At 41.5% G+C, this 22824-nt stretch overlaps 1 protein-coding gene across 7 annotated transcripts in view; it reads left to right on the top strand.

The window, feature by feature from the left end:
- The window catches only part of LOC147013202 (globoside alpha-1,3-N-acetylgalactosaminyltransferase 1-like), a 71025-nt gene extending 51040 nt beyond the window's left edge, over nucleotides 1-19985 (top strand). For all 7 annotated transcript variants that reach the window (XM_085854837.1, XM_085854835.1, XM_085854841.1 and 4 more), the window contains 2 exons: nucleotides 4980-5265; nucleotides 9914-19985. In XM_085854837.1, coding sequence (XP_085710963.1) covers nucleotides 4980-5265; nucleotides 9914-10330 — 703 coding nt within the window. In that variant the 3' untranslated portion in view covers nucleotides 10331-19985. The remainder of the gene's footprint in view (nucleotides 1-4979; nucleotides 5266-9913) is intronic.
- Nucleotides 19986-22824: the final 2839 nt, after the last annotated feature.

Genomic DNA, 22824 nt, shown 5'->3' with positions numbered 1-22824 from the left:
CCACGTACATTTGGTCCACGGACCTGTCTGCCCCCTTGCCTATGAGGGTGGTTTTTATTTGCTTTTTGTGTAAATGTGTGTGTGGCACCAGTCTTTTAAGTAAACTTGAATAAGTGCTTGTACATTGCTTTATTCGGTTGTAGCTCTGCGTTGCTTTCATTGCTTTGACTGTTCTATGTGCATTCTTACTGTATGGCTGTGAATACGTGCTTGCCTTGTGTGTGTGAAATAAAAGTGCTTGTTAAATTGACCGATTTCGTTGCGTCCTTTCCTTTGTTTGAAAGTGCCATCTTGCATCACGGAAGGGATTGGTAGTGGGTTTAGACACCCAGTAAGTAATTTGAACCATTGAGGTCGGCGATAACTCCGCTCGATTATCCCCTTAGCACGGAACGACCGCTTAAGCGGTTCGTGTCCAGAGCCGACCTGCGGCGTGGTACAACCCCTCGGTAGGCTACCCGCGCGGGTACTTAGGTGTATCGACATTCGGCGATTCACCCTATTTCGCGCGGGTTAAATGCGGACTGGGTTGTGGTGAAGTTTAACCCCCCACACGTGAGTGGCGGTAGTTCCAGGAGGGTCACGACTGAATTGCCCGTCCCGGTGGGCGACGCGGTCGCGATTTGAGTTACGTGACCGATGGCACGCCGGGCGGACCAGAATTCGTAATATATATATATATATATATATATATATATATATATATATATATATATATATATATATATATGTGTGTATTTATTATATATATATATATATGTATTTATTATATATATATATATATATGTATTTATTATATATATATATATATATATATGTATTTATTATATATATATATATGTATTTATTATATCTATTTTATATATATATATATATTTTATTTAATTTTTTTATGTAATTGTAATAACAAATTAAGAAAAAATCCAAACTCCTTTTACATGACATACCACACCCATATGATGCATCCAAAAACCCATTTCATTTCCCTCTCATGTGCCCCCACCTTTGACCCTCTCCATCCCCAAAATAAAATTTCCACACCTAACCACACCCACCGCGCTCCTCATTTCCCCTCACCAATGACCCACACCTTCTATTCCCCCACCATCCACCCTTCCCCACACACACATGGTGAGGGTGGTGGAGTAAGGGAATGGGTGGGTCATTGGTGAGGGCACACTCCCCTACTTCCCTTCTCCCTCCCCTTGCACCCTTTCCTTTCCCCACCCCTCCTTTTCCTTTCTTCTTTTCTTGTAATTGAGAATTAAATAATTGAAAACAAAACATAGTTAATGCTTAAATAAATATGCAGTACATGCTACTACACATTATAATAAAAGGTGTTTTCTTCCTCTGAGTGTTTAACCTTTCCCATTTCACAGTATGGCTTACTTCACAAATGTCATGCTTTTACTACTACAACTACTAATACGCATGCCCAACGAGGGGATGTTGCGACCCCATAACTTCTGCCTTCTGCCAACATTCATGTTGGCCAACGCCAAACTCATTGACACACTGGTGTAACCAAGAAAGTCTTGGGCGTCTTCGAGGACAGCGCCCAGTTGGATCGGGTCAGTGACCATGGTAAAGATTCGTGGCAAATGCCAGGGAAATATATGCCGGTATATGTTCATTTAAATGACAGATGTGTCCAAACAGAGAATAGCGTCTCCTTGCAATATCGAGTGTGATGGGGCCTCGTCTAATGATCTCACAAATAGTCCTTTTTGAAACTTGGTCAGACAATCATACCCCAAGGATGTGACATTGACATCGCATGTGGAAAGCTTGTAAAGTATCTTGGTCCTTTTTCAAAAGAGTCCATGTCTCACGATTATAGAGGAGAACAAGTAGGACGCATGTTCTGTAAATGCGGAGCTTTGATGGTAAATTAAGCCGGTGCTGTTTCCAGACAGCGTCTAGTTGCCCCATGACAGAGCCAGCCATGCCAATTCATCTATGCACATCAGGGCTACAGTATTCACATGAACGAATGTTGGAGCCCAGGTTGGTGAACTGATCCACAACGACACCAGAGATAGGTACTGGCAGGGGAGAAGGATCAATGGTAACATTTTGTGCTTTGGTTTTTTGCCATGAGGGTGCATAGTTGTATCATGGCAATTGGTAATCGCTTGCCAAATCAGGTGTTCCGTTGGAGTGTTTGTTTGAGTGCTTAAGCCACTTACTGAGCTGTACAGTGCAGTTCGTGTCCCAATCGGGATGTGCAGTGGACAGCTACTTCAAGGTAGAGGTACGGATGCAACACACACGGACGTGGTACATATGAGAAGATTTTGATCTGTACGGACTCTCTGCGGGTGTGTGGGCATTTCATGCCTGTAACGGGTGCCATGTTGGCAAAGATTTTTCCCATATCTTATGGAGGTTCTATGTCCTCACGCCTGTTTCTAAAGCGTTTGGTTATCGGATTTGCTTTCCAAAAGTTAAATGTTTCTATTTGTGAGTTTCAAAGCAAAATACATTTGATAATGCTCGATTTCTGAGCCATTTACTGTATTAACGTGTTTTCTAAATTACCGAGCCAAATTTTTTTCTTCCACTCGTCACACGTAGCTGTTTATAAAAAAATTAATGTTTGCAAACATCTCCCTGAAACGTCTGAATAAATGTGACGTAATTTTTCGGTGAAAGCTACTCAAGGTTTCTGCGTTGTATGTGGTACGCACAGCAGTGGGTAATTACACTGATTCCAACCTGCCGATTCCCGATAAATTGCTGATGTCGGGTGTGTGTGTGTGTGTGTGTGTGTGTGTGTGTGTGTGTGTGTGTGTGTGTGTGTGTGTGTGTGTGTGTGTGTGTGTGTGTTCACAAAGCATAACATATTCTCTCTGATAACTCCCCTACCATATATATATATATATATATATATATATATATATATATATATATATATATATATATATATATATATATATATATATATATATATATATATGTCTCTCTGTCTCTCTCTGGACGTATCCGGATGTCCATTATATCTGGCAGTAGTTATGTCCGGGCGGTGTTCGTCTCCAGATGGCTTGGCTCCGGACGTGTCCGGGCGGTATTTATATCTGTACTGGAGTTTGTCTCTGAGCCGTGTTTGTAGTCCAACTGGTATGAAATCGGCTTCAGACATTAATTTGTTTCCATCTTCACAGTTGTTCTATGCAAAATCGTTTTGATGAAACAGTATGAAATCATAATTAACGCTCCACCGCACATCTGCCTTCTCTTCCTCTCACCTCACACTGTCTTCCCTTCCTCCACCCCTTCTCACTCCTCCTCCCTCCTTTCTCATTTCCCCTCCTTTTCACTCTTCCCGCTCTCTCTCCCCCAACCCTCTCTCCCTCTTTCCCCCCTCTGTTTCTCCTTCCTCCTTTCAGTATTACCGTCAGCAAAGCGACGGGTGGTATTTGCCAGTAAGAGAATAAAACACTTTGATAAACTACAAAGCAACCAAATATTTATTAGGCTCTCTTTTTTTAGCATAATGGCCTGGTGTTGGCTTGGTAGTTAAGGTGACTGGCTTAGGACATGAGGGGTATGAGTTCAAACACCTGTTCACTGTTGAATTAACACCAGGTGGGATTGACTCAGCCTGTCATCCTTCTGAGGTCAGCAAAATGAGCACCAGTGTATTGGGGTAATAACCATTTGGAGTAAGCTGTGTCAGAGTGGTGACTTGTCCAAGACTGTTCTCCTTGCCAATGAAACTGCCTTGGCAGCCCGATGTGCCTTTATGGCATGAAAGGAATGGTATTATTATTATTATTATTAATATTATTATTATTATTATTGTTATGAGTTCAATGACCAGAGAGACCGTTGGTCTTTACAATTAATGAATTAATTAATGTAAAGATTGAAAGATGTGCCAAGATGATGAGATGTTAAATGGCAAGATATCAATATGGGGAGAAATGATGGATCGATGATCAGCAAGGTTTTCATTGCCAAGCTGTGAAGATTTATTTATTCATACGCAGCCAGTGGCTACTTGGCTGGATCATTTTCTGGGGACATGGCTGTGCCGCTGATGCAATGCCCCTGTTACCAGCACGCTGGTACTCATTTCACCGAACTTGGAGGGATGGCAGGATTCGTCAATCCATCTTGTATTAATTCAACGTAATGACAGGGGGTTGAACTCAAGACCCCAAGATCTTAAGCCAGCCACTCCAACCATGAAGCCAACCATGAAGCTGTGAAGATGCTAAGATGGGGAGGAATGGGGGTGATATTTTGGGAGGACGGTCAAATAGTCTTTTCCTTTTCCCACATCACTTTCATTTCATTTTGGAGGCGGGGTATGTTCCATAACTCTCATTTTCCTACTACTAAGCCGATTACATTTTGGTTAAGGTTCCGATGCAGATCCGGCCATTCGGTGAGATACAAAACATAATGTGTTCCGGCTGGCAGAGGTGTGTGTCTGGCGAGTGCTGTTCTAGTTACCTCTGCCACCAAAGTTGAAGGAGGTTATGTTTTCACCCCTTTCTGTCTGTTTGTTTGTTTGTCTGTTTGCTTGTGTGCAGGATATCTCAAAAAGTTATTGACGGATTCAAATGAAACTTGGTGAAAGGTTGGGTGTCTAACCATGACGAATTGATTCAATTTTGGTGAAGATCCGAATCTGGATCTGGATACAGGATTTATTTAATTTTAAAGTGTTTTTCACGATTGAGAGATGGGGCCAAAAATGATATATAGCATGATCTTGCAAAAATGTATTGATTGGGCCCGATATGATCTCCTGGATGAGGAATTATGTGGCGGAGGTATGCGCTCAACCGAGTGCCCTTCTGGTTTGTCATGTTTTCAGTGGTTTTAGTTTTTTTTCAAATCTTTTTAAAATGGAGACTTTGATGCATAGATGTGACACAAATTTATAACTGAGTTTTCTCCCTCATGTGATAGACATTGGGATTGCTAAATATTGATTCTTGTTACTTTTTCTAAAATACCTGCAGCTATTGGTCATTTCTGCAGCCGTTTCTGGAAAGTGCTGGGAAGTACTTCATGCCCGGCTATAATGTAACTTTTGTGGTGCTGACGGAACGTGTGGGTGAGAATGCACCAACGGTATCCCTTGGTGGCCCTGGCCGCACAGTGAAAATGATGCAGGCGGAGAAGTTTGATGCATGGCATGAAAATGCTCTCCGGCGTATGCCACGGCTGCTGCAGATGCTTGAAGACAATGAGTTGCACTTTAAACCGGATTACTTCTTCACCATCGACGTCGATATGCTGTTCAAGGTGTGTTCCACAACTCCTGATATATCCCAGTTACTTTACATCAATATATTTTACTTAAGACTGAAGGGCTTGAAAATCCTGCCTGATCTGAAAATGTAGGCAAACTTTGACCCATCTCTCCATTGGACTTGAATGCAGAAATCACTACTCTTCTCACATAGTAGCAGTAGAGGTGTTGCATTTAGCAGCAGGCTATACTTGGTGAACTGGTTGATAAACGATCTACAGATTGGCAGACAATTACGATACTGCATGATGTGGCTTGATGTCAGTACAATGACGACATTGGGTTCTTCCTTCGTATGACTTATTTTGACCGAGACCATAAAGGCCCCGTCACACCTTGACGATTTAGCCAGTGTATGCCTGACGTATGCAAAATTTGGCTAAAACGCTGGCACATGTCGAATACGTTATGGGTAAGTTTGCATACGTTAAGAGCACGCTGGCATATGTCGTAGTACGTTGGCATACGTCGTAGTACGCCGAGGTGTTAGACAAATTTCCCATGCATGAAATTTTTCGACGTATGCCAGCGTATGACTCACACGTTCCGCATACACTTGGCCATAATTTGTAGGCACGTTACGCGATCGTTGACACACGTCGGCACACGTTACTTGTAAGTTACTCATAAGTCGAAACATGTCGAGGTAATGTTTAGCATACCCAAAACTTATTTCTAACCTATGAATAACGTGTTGTAAGCACGTTACGCGATCGTTGACACATGTCCACACACGTTACTCGTAAGTTACTCATAAGTCGAAACACATCAAGGTAACGGTTAGCGTCAGTGTTCCAGACTCCCTGTTTTTTTTTTTTCCTTCGGTGTGACGGTGATGTTGACACTTCGATTTCTAGTGCGGTTATAATATAATATAATTAATAGGCTGCCTCTCAACGATTTAAATCATAACCGCACTAGAAATCGAAGTGTCAACATCACCGTCATACTGAAGAAAAAAAAAACAAAAAAAAAAAACAGGGACTCTGGAACACTGACGCTAACTATTACCTCGACTTGTTTTAACTTATGAGTAACGTGTGTCGACGTGTGTCAACGATCGCGTAGTGTGCCTCCAACTTATGTCAGTGTATGCGGAACGTGTGTCATACGTCGAGTACGTCGAGAAATCTTCAACATGCTGAAAATTTCTCGACGTACTCGGCGTATGACGACGTATGTCAGAAAACTACGACGTATGCCAGCGTACTACGACGTATGCCAGCGGGCTCTTAACGTATACAAAACTTACCCATAACGTATTCGACGTGTGCCAGCTTGGTTCGGCAATTTTTTCATATGTTGGCATACGCTCGCTAAAACGTCAAGGTGTGACAGCGGCTTCACACTTCGATGTCTAGAGCAGTTATGATTTGAATCGTCGAGCCGCAGCCTATGAATAGCCGACGCCACGTGATCGTCGGCGATACGCTGCCGTGCTATGCATAAGGTAGACTATCGTTGGGCATAGGTTGTGAACGCCGACAACACGCTCAGCATTCATTGGTATAAGTTAACTATATGTGATTAAAACGTTATGTGTACCTTACTAATACATTATGCATATGTCCAACACGTTATTATACGCCCAAAACTTAAAAAAAAAACATCAATAGTTCAGCGTACGCCAGCGTTTTGCATACATTTTGAGACTCTGCCATACACTGGCTAAAACGTCAAGGTGTGACAGCCCCTTAAGTGAAGAAAATATGATATAAGATTTCAGAATCATAGCAGATGAACAATTGGGGCTGCAATTCAACATCTAATCTGATTTTCTACAAGGAGAGGAGATGTTTGCTGAAGAAGTTTGCAGAGGAAAGAATATTCTAAATGTCATATTTCCTTCCAATCAATACTTCCATGCAGGAATTGAGGACTTGGTCACAATACCAGTACACAATAATGCTCTCTTTCTGAATAGTATTGTGGGATATTTAATGTATTGAAGAGAGGAGGAGGAGAGGAGATTGGGACCATACTCTGTGCAGAGCGTTGGTCCTGCTTCAGCAGTCTCCTGGGCTATTGGGCAAAATCCTGGATGGGGCGCCACTCCGACACAGTATAGCAGCATGCTGGCACTCATTTTTCCTCCCTTGGAAGGATGACAGGCCGAGTTAACCCCATCTGGTATTGATTCAACAGCTGAGCAGGATTTGAACTCGGGACCCTTGGATCCAAAGCCCGCCATCCCAACCATTAAGCCAGCACCAGGCATATTGAAGAGAGCTCACCAGTTTATTTCCAAAATTGAAGCATAGTCTATTATTTAAGCTCAAGCCCACAAAGCACCAAGATGCCATCCTTTATACATAACTTCCACCAGGAATTCAGCATTTCAACAAACTGCATCTAAATAGAGATATTGTTGTGGTGCCGGGTTCTGTGACGAGGACAACCACTAGACGGAACAGTTTGGCCATCTCCCATCGAACACCGGAATTGAAGGTCATCACTCAGAAAACTCCGAAGTCGACGGGTCGCTGAATGGACCGTGGGCGCCAATATTTCAACCGCGCGGTTGGAGTCTTTTTGTCTGATTCCAATTTACCTAAGTAGCCGCGCGGTCTAGCAACCGGGGAAACCACACCCTCGGCCGGCTTTGACCGAAACGAGTTGCTGTTATCGACTTGGATCTGGCATAACTGAGCGGGAATTACCAAAGCCGCGCCGGCCCAAATGACAATTTACGGCAAATCGGCCTCCCTAATTCTCAAGTCCGAACTACACTGGGTCAATGAAAGAAAGCACAGACAACGAACTGGAACATTTAACAGTTATTTATTTACAATGTAAGAGGGAGGGAAACACAGAGCAGACTTAATCACAAATATGAATGCAGGCAAATGTACAATGGAATCACTGAAACAATTTCTACTTATCAGACTGGCCACAGACAGACACACACACCCAAAAAGTAATGGAATTCGTGCGTCTTTATTCGGCCCTTCAGCTTGGGATGGAAGGCGAGCTGAGGGTCAGAGTCTGGCCGGGTACCTGGCCGCCTCGTGCGGTTTTACCGACTCGCACTTGTGGAGCTCGGAGTCCATGGACGGGAACGGGGATCCCAGCTCGAGTGCTCCAACACAACCCACCATGGTGGGAATCGAACCCACGACCCAGAATCCAACAAGCGCACGATCCTGGCTGCCACGAACGACGATCGACGACACGAGCACCACGTAACACCGCAGCCATGACCACCATCACAACGAGCACCAACACGACTACCGACCACCAAGGAACCCCGAAAAAGACCAAACACACCGCTGAGACAGCTCGCCACCTTTCTTATCTCTCCCCCCGGGCGGGTGGAGGGATCCGCTCTGAGGTAACTCGCCTCCACATTGGTCGGGCGATCGGTGTCCTCCCCTCATTGGACGAGGCGAACATTCCATCTTGCTGGGGCGGAGTTGGCCCTGAGGTGATCTCACCCCTGATTGGACGGGGGGAACATTCCATCTTTCTGGGGGGGGGGGCTCTGAGGTGATCTCACCCCCACCTATATCCGTGGCCTCGAACACGTGTGTAATGGCGCTGAAGGAGTGCAGGGAGATTTAATGCAGTAGACTAACTAGAAAAAAACTCGCAATGCACACATGAAATTCCCATTCGACATAGGGGAGAGATTCGAACTATCCACATATACTTATCGAAATAACTAAACTTTGGGTCAACCCTAACAGCTTGGTTTTGATCAAACTTGGTACAAGTATGCATAAACCTATGTCAGTGCAGCCATCCATGATAGATTATTTGTCACTAAAAGGTCAAGGGTCAGAGGTCATATTAAAACGGTTAATGTGATTACAAAGACTTGATGAAGGCGGAAGCATATCAGTCCACTTTTTTCTGTTTTTTTTTCTGCCAGTGTTTGAGCTTGAAGATGGCTGGGACTTTTGGAACGAAATTTTGCATCAAGAATGGGAATAAAAAGTATGCAGGGTTGACAATTTTTTTTGACGTTGATCTAATTAGACATTTTAACGTTTTTCACCATAACTCTTCAAAAGTTTGCCGAACTGGAACAAATTACCCTCTATAGATATCCTCGAGTAATGTTAATTTAGCATTTAATTGACATCATACTACTCTGAGTTAAAGTTCAAGATCAAATGGTGCGCTGAAAAAAAAATTAACGACTTGTCATCACTCAATTTTGCCAATGCGGAATCTCAGACCGCTTGGCCTTCCAAGATGTTCTTGCATCATAATAGTGTACCTGCATTGAAATTGTACACCTGATGTTTCCTTGGTGTCCTTGACCTTCCTTTTTCGGATTGTAACCTAATGAACAAATAACACCTTTTTAATCATAACTTGAATAATTTCCCTCAGATTTTCATGCTGTTGAGTTTTATGGAGAGATTTGAGCTAGTGACACTTTTTTTTTTTAATTTACACTCTATCCCGAAATGTTGAAGGTCAAAGTCCGATGGCAATCCGAAAAGAAAATGGCCATCATGGGATTGTGGGCATGAGGGATGCTTATCCTTGGTGATCGCTTTATGATCACCAATTATTTATAATTTTTTTCTGCCATTATTTTAAATTCTATTTTAACAGAATTGATTCTTGTGTCTTCCACTCTTATTTCACCCTTCATTTTCCTTCTCTGCTCCCTTTTACCTCAAATTTCAGGCTGAAGTTGGGCCAGAGATCCTCTCTGATCTTGTGACGTTCCTGCACCCAAGTTACTTTGGAACTTCCCGTTCCCACTTCCCATATGAACGACGGCAAGCTTCACTTGCCTACCTTTCACAAACACAGGGAACGTTCTACTTCGGTGGTGCATTTTATGGGGGACAACCCGAGTCTGTCATTGCAATGCTTCGGCAGTGCTGGGCTAACTTGCAGGATGATGCCTCTCGTGGCATAATCGCTGTCTGGAATGAGGAATCTCATTTGAACCACTATTTTGCATTAAAACGTCCACCCACACTTGTGCTCTCCCCCGAGTATTGCTGGGCATCTAATTGGCCATTACCTTCACAGGTGCACTTTGCACGTGTGTTTTCTGTTGCTAAAAATAACCAAAAACTTCATGGAAAACGCTAAAGTTTCCCAAAGTTTATCCATTAAAATAAGTCACTGTCAAAAAACATTGAGGTGTAACAAGTTATTCTTTTCTTTATCTCATAATTTTGCATTTTTGTTTGATAATTGTGGTGCAGTGAGGTGTTTTGGAAAAAATATTATTATTAATTCAAGAAATTAGAAAAAGACGAAGCGATGACTTGTAATACCAAAAAGTAGAGACAAGGGAAGGATTATTGCAGAATGCAGTGTTGTTACTCGTCAAGTTCATGCAATTGGACTTTTGTCAAAGATGAAGAAAGCAGGAAAAATACACTGTCGTGTCCAAATGGTTAGCCCCTACCTGGACAGATAGCCGAACAGTTCTCCCTTGGAGGATTACAGCCGAGACACTCAGATTAATGATGCATGCAGGAAGGAAATGCTAGATGCTTCACCAGAGCGGTAGCACAAACTGCACAAGGGTTTTACTTTCTCACCCACAACAGACACACGGACACAAGCAAATTAAACAAATAATGATTATTAAACAGAAAAATCAACAATTATAATGAAAATGAATTAAGACGTGAGGTAACCTAAATCTAAATTTGAGGCGCCTCCGCAATCAGACACACACACGGACAAGGGGTCATATAAAATAAAGAAAACAAAGAAATTCCTTTTCATTCCTTCACTTAACTGAGTCCAGGCGATCTTTTTGCTGAAGAAGTGTTCTCGGAATGCGTCATCGTGGCAGGAGTAACCATGCCCCAAAAATGGTGCCAATGCCGAGCAATTCGTGAGGCAATATTCAATGTCAGGGCTCCCAAACCGTGGTGTAGCTTCTTCATTGACCGCACTTGCCGATCCCACTCTCTGCAGTATGGTGCCACTCCCTTCGGTGTGATAGCACACGGCCAATTTTCCTCAGTCTGATTACGAGAATCACACAGCCATTTTGTCGTGCCGAGAAGAGAGTGAACCGAGATCCTCCATCCCAGTCACGTTCTTCTCACAACCACAACTGCAACCTCACTCTTCTTCATGCATCAAAGGAAAGCCAGCCATAATATCCTGCTCTTTCGACTGCCGATCCTGTCTCTCTTACTTATGTCCCGCTTCAAGCCTTTGTCTCCAACCGTGTTTGCCTCCTCCTGCAATGACCTGCCTCCCCGTTCTCTTCTCTTGCCGAGATGTGCTCTGGTTTTTCTGATTGCTTCCCTCACACCGAACTCCACTCGTGCGTTCGCTTCTCGCTACCAGCTACTTCCCCATCCTCTGACTAACGTGGCCTCCCCCATGCTCTTCTTCTTCCTACTCACATCATGCCCATCAATCATCTGCCTCGGGGGTGTGACTTCACCCGCCATCACCCTTGGAGGAAAAACTTCTTCCGACTTGGTCATGCAGCTTGGTTGTAATGGTTGTTGTAGTGATAAAAACGTAATTCTATCATTGCTGTTTTGTCATATAAAAACATAGGGAAAAGTCACAGGGGGGCAATTACCCTTAATCCCGAAATAATTTTTCGATATCCTGTGTGGTGAAGAGTAACTCTTAAGCTGACAGTTTCCCTACTCAGTTTACATCAAGATGTCTCCTCCACGTCTAAGGGCCAAGCAACTCTATACAATCCTATCTTTCCTTGAAACTTTTGCATCTTCCCCACAAATATAACAGCCCCCTCCCCAGAACCATTGCTCCTGCATGGTTCAATGCAGGCACTCCCGTTCCAGCCTTACCACTTACCGACTCGCACCTAATTCCTACACTGCCATGGCCTGCTTACATGTTATCATCTGCATTCACTCTCCAAACACTATTCAATTCTTCACACATAACAGACATCAACACCCCAAGACGATTCTGGCTTCCAAACCAATCCATCTACCGACCATTGAGTCACCCCCTCACCTGCTCCTATCCTAATTACCCATGTCCCAATTTCTAGCAAAACTGAACCCTTGGGACAGTAAGCACCAAGGTACTTTATGCAAAGTGTAAGTCGTCGAAGGTTTGTTGCGTGTAAGAGTGTCATCCACCCCTTCTAATTTTCTTCACACACTTCCAATCCACCCTTGTGGATTCGTTGCTTTCAATATCCCTGTGTTCCAAATTCTTCTTCTTCTTCTGTTTTCTAAATTTGCCTATGATTTCAAAATCTTGTAGAGCCCCCTGGCTAATGATTGGGTGCACTTGTAGACTTCAAGCACAACCTCCATGAGATGTCAGAGAATCAAATCGGCCAGAAGAACTGTCAACAAACATTCTTGTGAGACGCAGCAGATCTATGCCTGCACCACCCTCTGGGATCTGGTAGACCCAAATTTCTCTCATCCACTCCCAGAAGCTTGCATCCCATTCTGGGATCTGGTAAAGATATTGTTCTCTCATCCACTCTCAGTAGCCTGTATCCTCCTCAGGGATCGAGTAAACCCAGAGTTCTCATATCCTCTCCCAATCGATACCTGCATCCCCCTCCAGGAAGAACCATGGCCACTAGCCATAATCCAGGCAGACATTTCCACAGCCCAGCGGACTCAGCCAAAACTGCCCCTACTGGGTGCACCAGGCCAAGGGTGGAACAAGGCCACGACCGGCTCACCCACAACCAGTATGAGGATAACTCCCAGGCATGCATGGATGCCGGCAACCACACTCCTCCAGACAATCAGCCACCATGGCAAATGCAAACACCATCAGCTGACCTTGGGCTGTTTTGCTCATCTGCTTGGCTGCCTGCGATGAGAGTTGGAGTGAGTTGAAATGTGTTTTGGCCTCCTGCAGCTCTTGCTCCAGCTTCTCAACCTGCTGTCGCACTTGGCGATGTATGCCAGGATAATTCTTGAGAGGGTTCACCACCATCTGCTTGAGCACCAGCATCCAAAGCAGTCAGGCTATACAACAAAGAGGTCAACAATTGACCGTATCCTTGCTTTTCGGGTCCTCACCGAATGCAGACGAGAGTTTCGGCAGGAGCTGCTTGCAGCCCATGTTGATCTCTGTAAAGCGTTTGATCCAGTGAATCAGGATGCCCTCTGGAGGATTCTTGGTCATCGTGGGGTGCCACCAAAACTGATAAATCTGATGTCTGAACTCTACTCTGGTACTGAGAATGCTGTGAGATGTGGTGGTACCATTTCTGACTTATTTCCAGTTGTTACTGGAGTTTGTCAGGGGAGTGTCCTGCCCCCCACACTTTTCAGCACTTGTATGGACTGGATTCTGGAGAGGATGTCAGAGAGATCAAGCTGTGGTGCATCATTTGGGAATGTCAAGATCTCTGACCTTGATTTCGCAGATGATGCAGTCATCTTTGCGGAGACTTTCGATATCCTTTTGGGGGCCCTCGAGGTGCTAAACGAGGAGTCTGAGCCACTGGGATTACGGGTTTCCTGGGTCAAAACTAAGATCCAGGGTTTCAATGACATCTTGGATGCTGCTGTCCTGTGTGTGCCTGTTTGTGGTGAGGATGTTGAGGTCGTGGAGAGATTCACTTACCTTGGCAGTGATATTCATCTCTCTGCTGGCTGTGAGTCAGAGGTCAATAGACGTCTGGGTTGGGCCTGGGGAGTCATGGATTCACTGGATCTTGGGGTGTGCCACTGCCGGTACCTGTGCAGGAGGACAAAAGTCTGAGTCTTCAGGTCCTTGGTGCTTCCAGTCTTGCTCTATGGATGTGAGACTTGGACTCTGAGCAGGGATCTGAGATGGAGACTTAATACCTTTGGTACCAGGTCTCTTTGGAGAATCCTTGGCTATCGCTGGTCAGACTTTGTGTCCAATGAGCAGTTGATGAGAGAGACTCAAATGAGATTTGTTACCTACATAGTCCGTGAGCATCAGCTGCGGCTGTTTGGACATGTGGCTCGTTTTTCTGACGCAGATCCTGCTAACCAGATTCTCTCAGCTTGGGAATATCATGAGTGGAGGAGGCCGATGGGCCAACCACATGCCTCATGGTTGCAGCAGGTTGATCGGCATCTCAAGAAGATGGGGATGGGCCAGTCATCTGCCTGGGGGATGGCCAGATGGAGGCCCCTGGAGTGGACGCACAAGGCCCCTGGAGGCGGAAAGTGGACGCAGCGACCCGCTGCTCTGGTGCATGCTTCTCCACCTGAGCTGAACTGCCTGCTCAAAGGCCTGCTCCTGTTCTTTCTGTTGGCATTTATCCTGGCTCCAACTTTCTTCCCGCCGACGTCTCTTCATCACCTTCTAGGCTTTGCTCTTGAATGACTGCAGTTCAGTACTCAATGCTCTGTTCTCCTGGAGTAAGCTCTCTATCAGTAGATCTTTTTCATCTGGTCCTTCTGTGATGCTGGGTTCTGGAATCAACAAAGGCTTCCGGTTCTGGGTTTGGGGCAATGGCAGCTTCTCTCAGGGGTCTCTGCCAACTTTCTCAAAGTTAAGTTTCCGGTCATTATAAATCCCATTTAACTGTTTATTTTCTCACCTGCATGTTTACTGTGTGTTCCTAGTTCGTTTTTTTTCAAAAATTGTGCTATTTTGTAAGTTTTCATCGACCTTGTCTTCACGGGTTCCTTGAGGCCTACCCGTCCTTCCCATCGAGGTGTACGATAGTTTTTATTTGTATTCTTTCCCTATTACCACCAATTCCTATTTTCCCCACTTTGCCAATGCCTTCCATCTATTGCCTCCCAACTACACACTGTTTCTTGTCTTAATTTTTTTTTAATTAAAAAGCAACAACCCTTTCTCCCTCCATCCCCACAAGTACCAATCCTTATACTTCTTCTTCTTCTTCCTCCTTCTGCTGGCACACCATCTTTCTTCTATTTGAGCTGACCCACTCTCACCATTACTTTCACGATTTCTTCCAACAACCCTCCATTCCCGAATCTTACTTGATCTAATCTTACCTAATCTAATCTTCAAAAATCCAAAAAAAAAAATAATTCCTTGTATCCTTTCTAACGATACACCTGAAACCACATGTCTCTCTCTACCCTCTTCCTGTTACTTTTCATTGATCCATCAGCTTCACTTTGCGTTTACTGTTCCCGATTCACCATCCACCTCCACAATTTTACTTCAACATTTCCTTTTCCGAATATTATGCAATTCTTATTTTTAAAATAAATTAATTAATTCACTTTTAACGATACACCTCCCACAGCCAAGTGCTTCTCCCATAACCACTCAATCTGTTTCTTCCCTCTGCGTTTTCCAATCCAAGTTCACTATTCGTCTCACGATCTTTGCTCCAACCTTTCCTTCACCACATCTTATGCAATCTCTATCAAAAATAAATGATAAGAAGAAGAATCGTCTCTTATAATGCTTCATCTTCCTCTTCCACACATGTGGTTCTCATTCCTGTATCATAATTCACCACTCTTTTTTTTCTTTTCAACAGACTGCTCTCAATTAGACCTTTCCTTAATACCTTGTCTAAAAAGTCCAACTGTTATAACATTTCTTCTCTCCATTCCCTTAATTCACCTTTATTGCATCCCTCAAGAAATGTCTTTAGTCGCTTTTCTGAGCTAAAAAAGAAAACAAAACAAAAACAGTTTGCTATGAATGTTCGCTTTCCATCAATCATCCTTTTTTTCCAACTTCAGTGCCAATTCACCACTCTCACCACTCCCATTCAAAGCAACCATCACGCTCTTTCACCTCCAAGCTTCCCTCTCACGTTTCTCAAAAACTCCCCCTCACCTTTCTCCCTCAACTCTCCTCACTCACCCCTCTCCCTCCATTCACCCCCTCACTCATCCTTCTCAAAGTTGCCCCCCCCTCTCATCCACAAGGCTGCCTCCTTCCCCTGCCCTCTCTCCTCCATCTCATCACTCCACCTCCTCAAATCCTCAACTGCCTTCCGCGCCTCTCATTACTTCTCAGTGTACCTCAACCAAGCACCGCAGAGCCTTTTCTCCTCCTCGTCCAGCCCTCTCCCCTACCTCTTCTGCAATCCCCCACACTCTTTCAACAACTCTCCTTACCTCCCCAACTCCTCCCTTGTCCTACCCTCCTCCCCTACCCTGCACCCAAAACCTCCTTCCCTCCCTCTTCATTAACAGTGTGGACCTCAAATATCTGGGACCTTCACTCAAACCTGACATATCTTTCCTTATAGATTGCCGCTGACAAAGCAGACATAATCTGCCTCACAGAAACTTTCCTCTCTCAAGACGTCTCTGACTCGCAAATATCTCTCCCTGGTTACTCCCTCCTCCGGTGTGACAGACCCGAGCCTCGTCCTGGTGGAGGAGTTGCTCTCTTCATCAAAGACTCTCTTCCTCACTAACCATGCACTGCCATCTCTCCCCAACATCCCCAGGAATACTTCTGGCTACGGCTTCCCCTCCACTCCCACCTCATGTTTATTTGTGTGTTGTACCGTCCACCAAACAGTGATAACTCCATTTACATCTCGCTCTCTGAAAACATTGACCAACTTCTATCCTTTCATACCAACTCTCTCTTCCTTATAAGTGGTGACTTCAATTGTCATCATGCCAGTTTTCTGGGTGTGGGTGCCTCTCTAACCTGCCATGGCACTTCAGCAAAATACTTCTGCAACTCATTGGGATTGACTCAATTTGTCAACTTCCCCATCTGGATCTCAACCAACACACTGTTTCTTACTGTTTGTAAGAAACAGTAAGTCATCCTATTCATTCTCCATCTCTTCTGGATCTGCTTTTGACCAATTTCCCTGAAAATATATGTTGTTCTTCCTCCGCTCCAGTTGGCTCATCTGACCACATGCTTGTCAAAGTAGACATCTCTCTGGCTGTTATGAGAGAACCACCTCGGCGCCGTTGACTCTGGCATTTCACTTAGGCCAACTGGCAAGGACTTCAAGCAGCCATCAAACTTCTAGACTGGTCTCCCATCTTTACTTCCTCTGACATAAACTCATCCTGGGAATTCTTTCAAAGAAACTTGCTCTTCCTCATGCACAGATTTATTCCCTCCCGTCTTCATTTGTCCTACCCTTTCTCCCGCCCATGGTTCACTGAACCTTGCAGTGAGGCAGTTGTCCTGAAACAATTTGCCTTTTCCTCAGGGAGAGCAAACCCAACTGCGGATAATCTCGGTTCTTTCCATTAAGCTCGGAACAAGTGTGTGTCTGTCCTCAGGAGCATGCCAGAACAGAGGGGGAGCCAGGTGGGCCACTTGTCATGGGCCTACGATTTTGAGGGGCCAAATGTTAAACAAGTAAAATAACAAAAAAAATATCTGATCTGAAATTACGAATACAGAATAAACATGAATGTACTATTGTATTTACTGCTTCCAATTACAGTACTGTACTCTATTGTCTTCCATACATTTTGAATAGAATTGCATGCCATTACCTTTTTCATAAATCGTTCTAGTTCTTTTATTCTGCTCTGTTATTTGTAAATACATCATGTACACAACATGTTCATGTATATACCCATACATAAATCATATGTATTGAGCACTGATTACAAAAATACTTAATGAGCAGTTTGAAATGGGGGCCTACCTTTCTCCTCTGGCCTGGGCCAATTACCAACTTTCCATGGGCCTGCTCAGGAGAGCCAGAAAAGAACATCTTTCTAATCTCAAGTCTGAACTCTCAAACCTCTCTCCCTCCTCCAAATCCTGGTGATTTCTAATCAAATCTGTTTCAGGTGTATGTTCCCCCTCCATCTCCTCCCTGACCTCAAATGGTTGCACGGCTGATACCACACGTGAAAAGGCTGAATGCCTAAACTCGGTGTTTGCATCGAAATCTTGTGTCTGAAACCCATTGCTTTCTGTACCATTGGTAAGTGGAGCTGGATGCCACACTGTGTCGAATGCTTGATATATTGTCCAGGAAGGTGTTCCTGATCTTTTTTTTACTGCCTCAGGAGCTAAAGACGATAAACGTTACATTTTTGGATTGTCCGTCCAGCTCTGCATCCCTGCATGTACAACAAATTTTCATTACCGCTATTAACTTGTGAACGGCTGAAGGGATTTTGACAAAACTTGGTACAATTTAATATGTACTCTGATGTAAAGATAAACTGATGAGATTTTACGTTCAAAGGGTCAAAGGTCCATGTTTTTGACCTTCAATTGAAAGTCTTTATTACCACAATAACTTGCGATCCGCTGAAGGGCTTTCAACCAAACCTTTTGATATAGAGTCGAGGCTTGTGAGGAAGTTGAAATATAGAATGTATCAGGATGCAACAGAGCAAAATGAACAGTAGAAGAAGAGAGGGAAACACACAACAGCAGGGTTGAGTGGTGGTGGTCGTGTGGCAGCTTCGCTGCTGGGGTAGCTATCATTTCTTGAGGCGCGACTGTGTCGCTGATGCAGTGCCCCTCTACCAGTACACACACTAGAACTGTTACTCATTTCACCGACCTCGGAAGGATGACAGGCTGAGTCAACCCCCTGGTCAACACCAGGCTCAGGGTTGAGTGACGAAATACAGAGAGATTATATAATCATAATTCCTTAGCTATACAGTCTTTTGAAATCACAAGTCCCTTTTTTTTTTCTTTCTTACAATTATAAAAGGAAACAGAAGCCTGCATAATCATAAAGACATATTAAGCATACCCCTAAAATCTATTTGAAGATAAAGCCAGCTGCTCAAGCTGCTTTGGCTTTTCCACAAGCCTCAATCATGTTTATAAAAAAAAAAAAGCCATGTAATAAATGCGTAATTCGCCATTAAATAATAAGAAAACTGGCTACTAATTATTGTCAAACTTGCAACAAGTGGATTATTTTAAAGCTAAAACTCATCTTGAAGCTAAAAAATAAAAAAAATTTAAGAATATCATAATCACATCTATCACAATGTTTTGTTTCTTGGTCAAGTGGAGATATTTGTCTGAAAAGATTGAATGTGTGTTTGTTGGTTTGAAGGTGGTTTTTTTTAGAACATTTATATTCATGATTACAAACATTGCAGTACGTTGTATTCACAATATTTATATAACAAAACTTTACTTTAAATAAAATTTTCTTGATGAATATTTCGTTTAATTAATCGGTGAATCTGTGCTTAAAACCATTTTATCCTCCAACTTTTTTCACTTAATAAATACAATGTATCAAGACACAAAAGACAAGTTTCAATCAATCTCTTCATTTGTAAAAGATACTTTGAAATATGTTGAGGATGTAAAATTGAATAAAGATAAATATAACAACTATTGGATAAAAACAATTATGGTGAATAATATGAGTTCTTCAATTTCCTTCAGTGGAAGGGAGTAGGGTGAATATACTGATTCTGGCTCACTTTTCCCCATGTAAATGAATGGGGGATTTTCAGCGATTCATTTTTTTCCCCCTACAAAGTAAACCCCCTTTTTATCCCAAGGTATATTTATTTGTCTCCCCTTTTAACCTTGGGACACTTTTTTTCAAATAACCAATGCAATAAGATAAAGATTTGTTCAAGTAGTAAAGTAGTAATGTGATTTGTTAAAGGTGATTCTAAAGAAATATCTGAACATGTAAGCCGAGGGACACTCTTTTTCAAATAACCAATGCATATTGTTTAGCTCACTCATTGAACCTATAAAGATTTGTTCATTCTCAAATTCCTTCAATAGTTTAATTTTCTTTGCACAATAATCCCCATCTAAAATATTTAAAAACAAAACATTTTAATCTTTATATTTTTTAAGATACCCCTTTTGTGCCATTATGAAATGATAAACTTCTCTTAATGCTCTTGTTTGACCACCCACTGAGCCACATATCATTTTGAGATGATAGTAAATTGTTTTTTCATTGTTCAATTGATAACCATCAAAGTTTTCAGTTCATTCAAGGATTTTTTTTTCTTTACCTCCTCTAACTTACTAGTTTTTAAATTGATTTGCTTATTTGTTTTATTTACCTTTGTTTTAGTTATTTTTTCAATAAGACTTATTTGATATTTTTCACATTCATTATGTTTTTCATTTATACACCAAGACTGAGATTTTCTCCACTCTTTAGTTTGATTAATACTTGGTTTGACCATTTATATATTGTGAAAAAACACGGCGATCGCCCTTAAAAACCCTAACCGATCTTCCCATCGTTAAAACACAATCTATTCTATGCACTCTATCATACAATATCCAGATGCAACACAATCTATTCCATTAACTAAAATAAATCTCTTATCATCAAAGGCTCCTAATGCCTTTTTATTTACTTCTTCACTATATATGTTATGTTTATAACTTCTTATTGTATTCATTTTCCAATATTCTTCTTTCTTTTTCATCAAACAATTATAATAATTTCTAAAAGTTATTGATTTCTTTATTACATATTCCTTTATTCCCTTTAACCTGTTATCAATCTCATCACCATACGTATAAGCATATGCCTTTGCTCTCAATCCAACAAACTCACCCATTACTTTTCCACCCAACTCATCCTTAAACTTACCAATAACCTTTTCGTTCTTTTTGGAAAATAACTCACTCTTCTTACTAAAATTACTTGTATCATATACTCCAATATTTTTCTTCATATCTTTGTAAACATCATCAGTTTTTATGGCGAGGATAAAACTATCAGTGTCCATATACAACAATGAAACATTTTCACCATACTCTTTCTTTAAGCCATTATACAAATAATCATACATCAATATCTTTGATAAATCAAGAACTGCTGTTCCAATATCAATTGGTTTATCCATTATAATACTTTCCTTTTCCATATGAATAGCAGAAAAGTTCTCTGAAAAAACCTCTTCTCTCTTAAAACTTGGTTTATTTATCAATCTAGAAGCTTCTTTCCAAGATGTTGCAAATCTAATGTTTTGCCTGTTTCTAACATTCTCCATTGTCTTTCCAAAGACAGCATTATTCATCAATTTATAGAATTCCCCTTCAAATTTTACATTTGAATTTGTTCTCTTATATGTATTGAATTTAATATACTTTTTCATCCAAGGACTTTGTTTAAATTTTAAAACTCTATGAATTTTAGCTACTCTCAATCCTTCTCTCAAAAACAGTTTTAAGCTTCTCTGATGCAAAACATATCCCTCTTTATCATAGAATGTTGTTAATAACTTTTCTGTTGATTTGCCTTTAATATTAAAACTTTTATGATAATCACTTAACCATTCTTTCTTTGGGGTTTCTTTCTCACATGCAAAAGGAAGGTCTTTATGCTTGTTATGAAGATCACTCAGGTACCTCAAACTAACTTCAAATTAATAACCTTCTGCTTCCTCATTCAATTCCTCTTGAGAAGAAATAACAATATTCATCAAAGCCTTTTCATAATCCTTTTCTTCCACCTACTCTAATTTACCATAAGGCAGAGATTGAGACATTGCCCATCCATACAAATTATTAGCATCAAAATACATCAAATAATTACTATCTTTTTCACTATCATAATTTGGAAGATATTTATTATTTGCTTCAGCATATCTATTTGAAAATACTTGTGATATTCCACCTCTCTTAGCCTTCTCAATCATCAAAAGCATATCTGCATCACTGATTAAATCTATATCTTGTTTTGTCATTTTCAACATTGCACTCCAAGCAAAACCAGGAGCTGTGAAATAGTGGGCAGGATCTAATCCATAACAATTTTTATGATGACAGAGTGATCTAAAAGCTTCAAACACATCAGCTCACAATAAAACATATTTTTAGATACAAATCATGATATTCTCCAAGGTTCTTTATCTTAAATATTTTCCAAATTTCTTGTGCGTGTTTATATTCCTTATCACTTATCTCTTCTTCATAAAGGTTATTGGAGAAACATTCTTTTGAAGGAAGTTGTGTTTCTTTCAATCACATAAATGAATCCATATAATCATAAGGATAAATTCCCTTACTTGTAAGAATTTTCTCTTTACTTTGAATTTAATTCCTTATTTTAATTTCCTCTCTAGTTAGAATTCCCTCTTTAATCAGAATTTCATCTTTTATCAAAATTTCCTCTTTACTTAGAATTTCATTCATTGTTTGAATTTTCTTTATAATTAGAATTTCATCTTCAGTTAGAATTTCTTCATTAATTTCCTCATTAATTAGAATTTCCTCTTTACTTTGAATTCTCTCTTTAATCTGAATTTCCTCTTTAGTTAGAATTTTCTCTTTTGGAAAGAATGAATTAAGATTTGGAAAACACGCTGTGGAGCTTAGATTTGATGCTTGGTCGGCTAGTGGTGTTCCCGTAAACTTGTAAGAATCTAGAAACCTAATACGAGTTAAAGGTTTTGTGGATATCATTTTTTTTAATGAAATATACTTTTGACTTGTGTTCGTTATGGCAGAAATATTCCCTGGTGTTTTTGAAAGTTCATTTATAAATAGATGTGTATCATAGTTGGTGCTGTTGTGAAGAAAGACTGGAATAAAAGAAGGAAATTTATAATTTAGATTACAACAGGAATGAGCGGGACCTCTATATTTACCAGTAAGATGACAATGATCCCTAACTTTCGACTCCTCAATTTCCTCCTCACAAATATGACAGATATCGTTCTTTCTAAATTCTAATTTTTCTTCTTCGGTTAATTTCATTGGTTCATTTGTTTCTTTCATTAATT

Source organism: Eptatretus burgeri, chromosome 14, assembly GCF_056783735.1.
Source record: "Eptatretus burgeri isolate ZD-2024b chromosome 14, Ebu_testis_v1, whole genome shotgun sequence".
NCBI classification, from domain to species: domain Eukaryota; kingdom Metazoa; phylum Chordata; class Myxini; order Myxiniformes; family Myxinidae; genus Eptatretus; species Eptatretus burgeri.
This window is presented reverse-complemented; position numbering and strand designations above follow the sequence as displayed.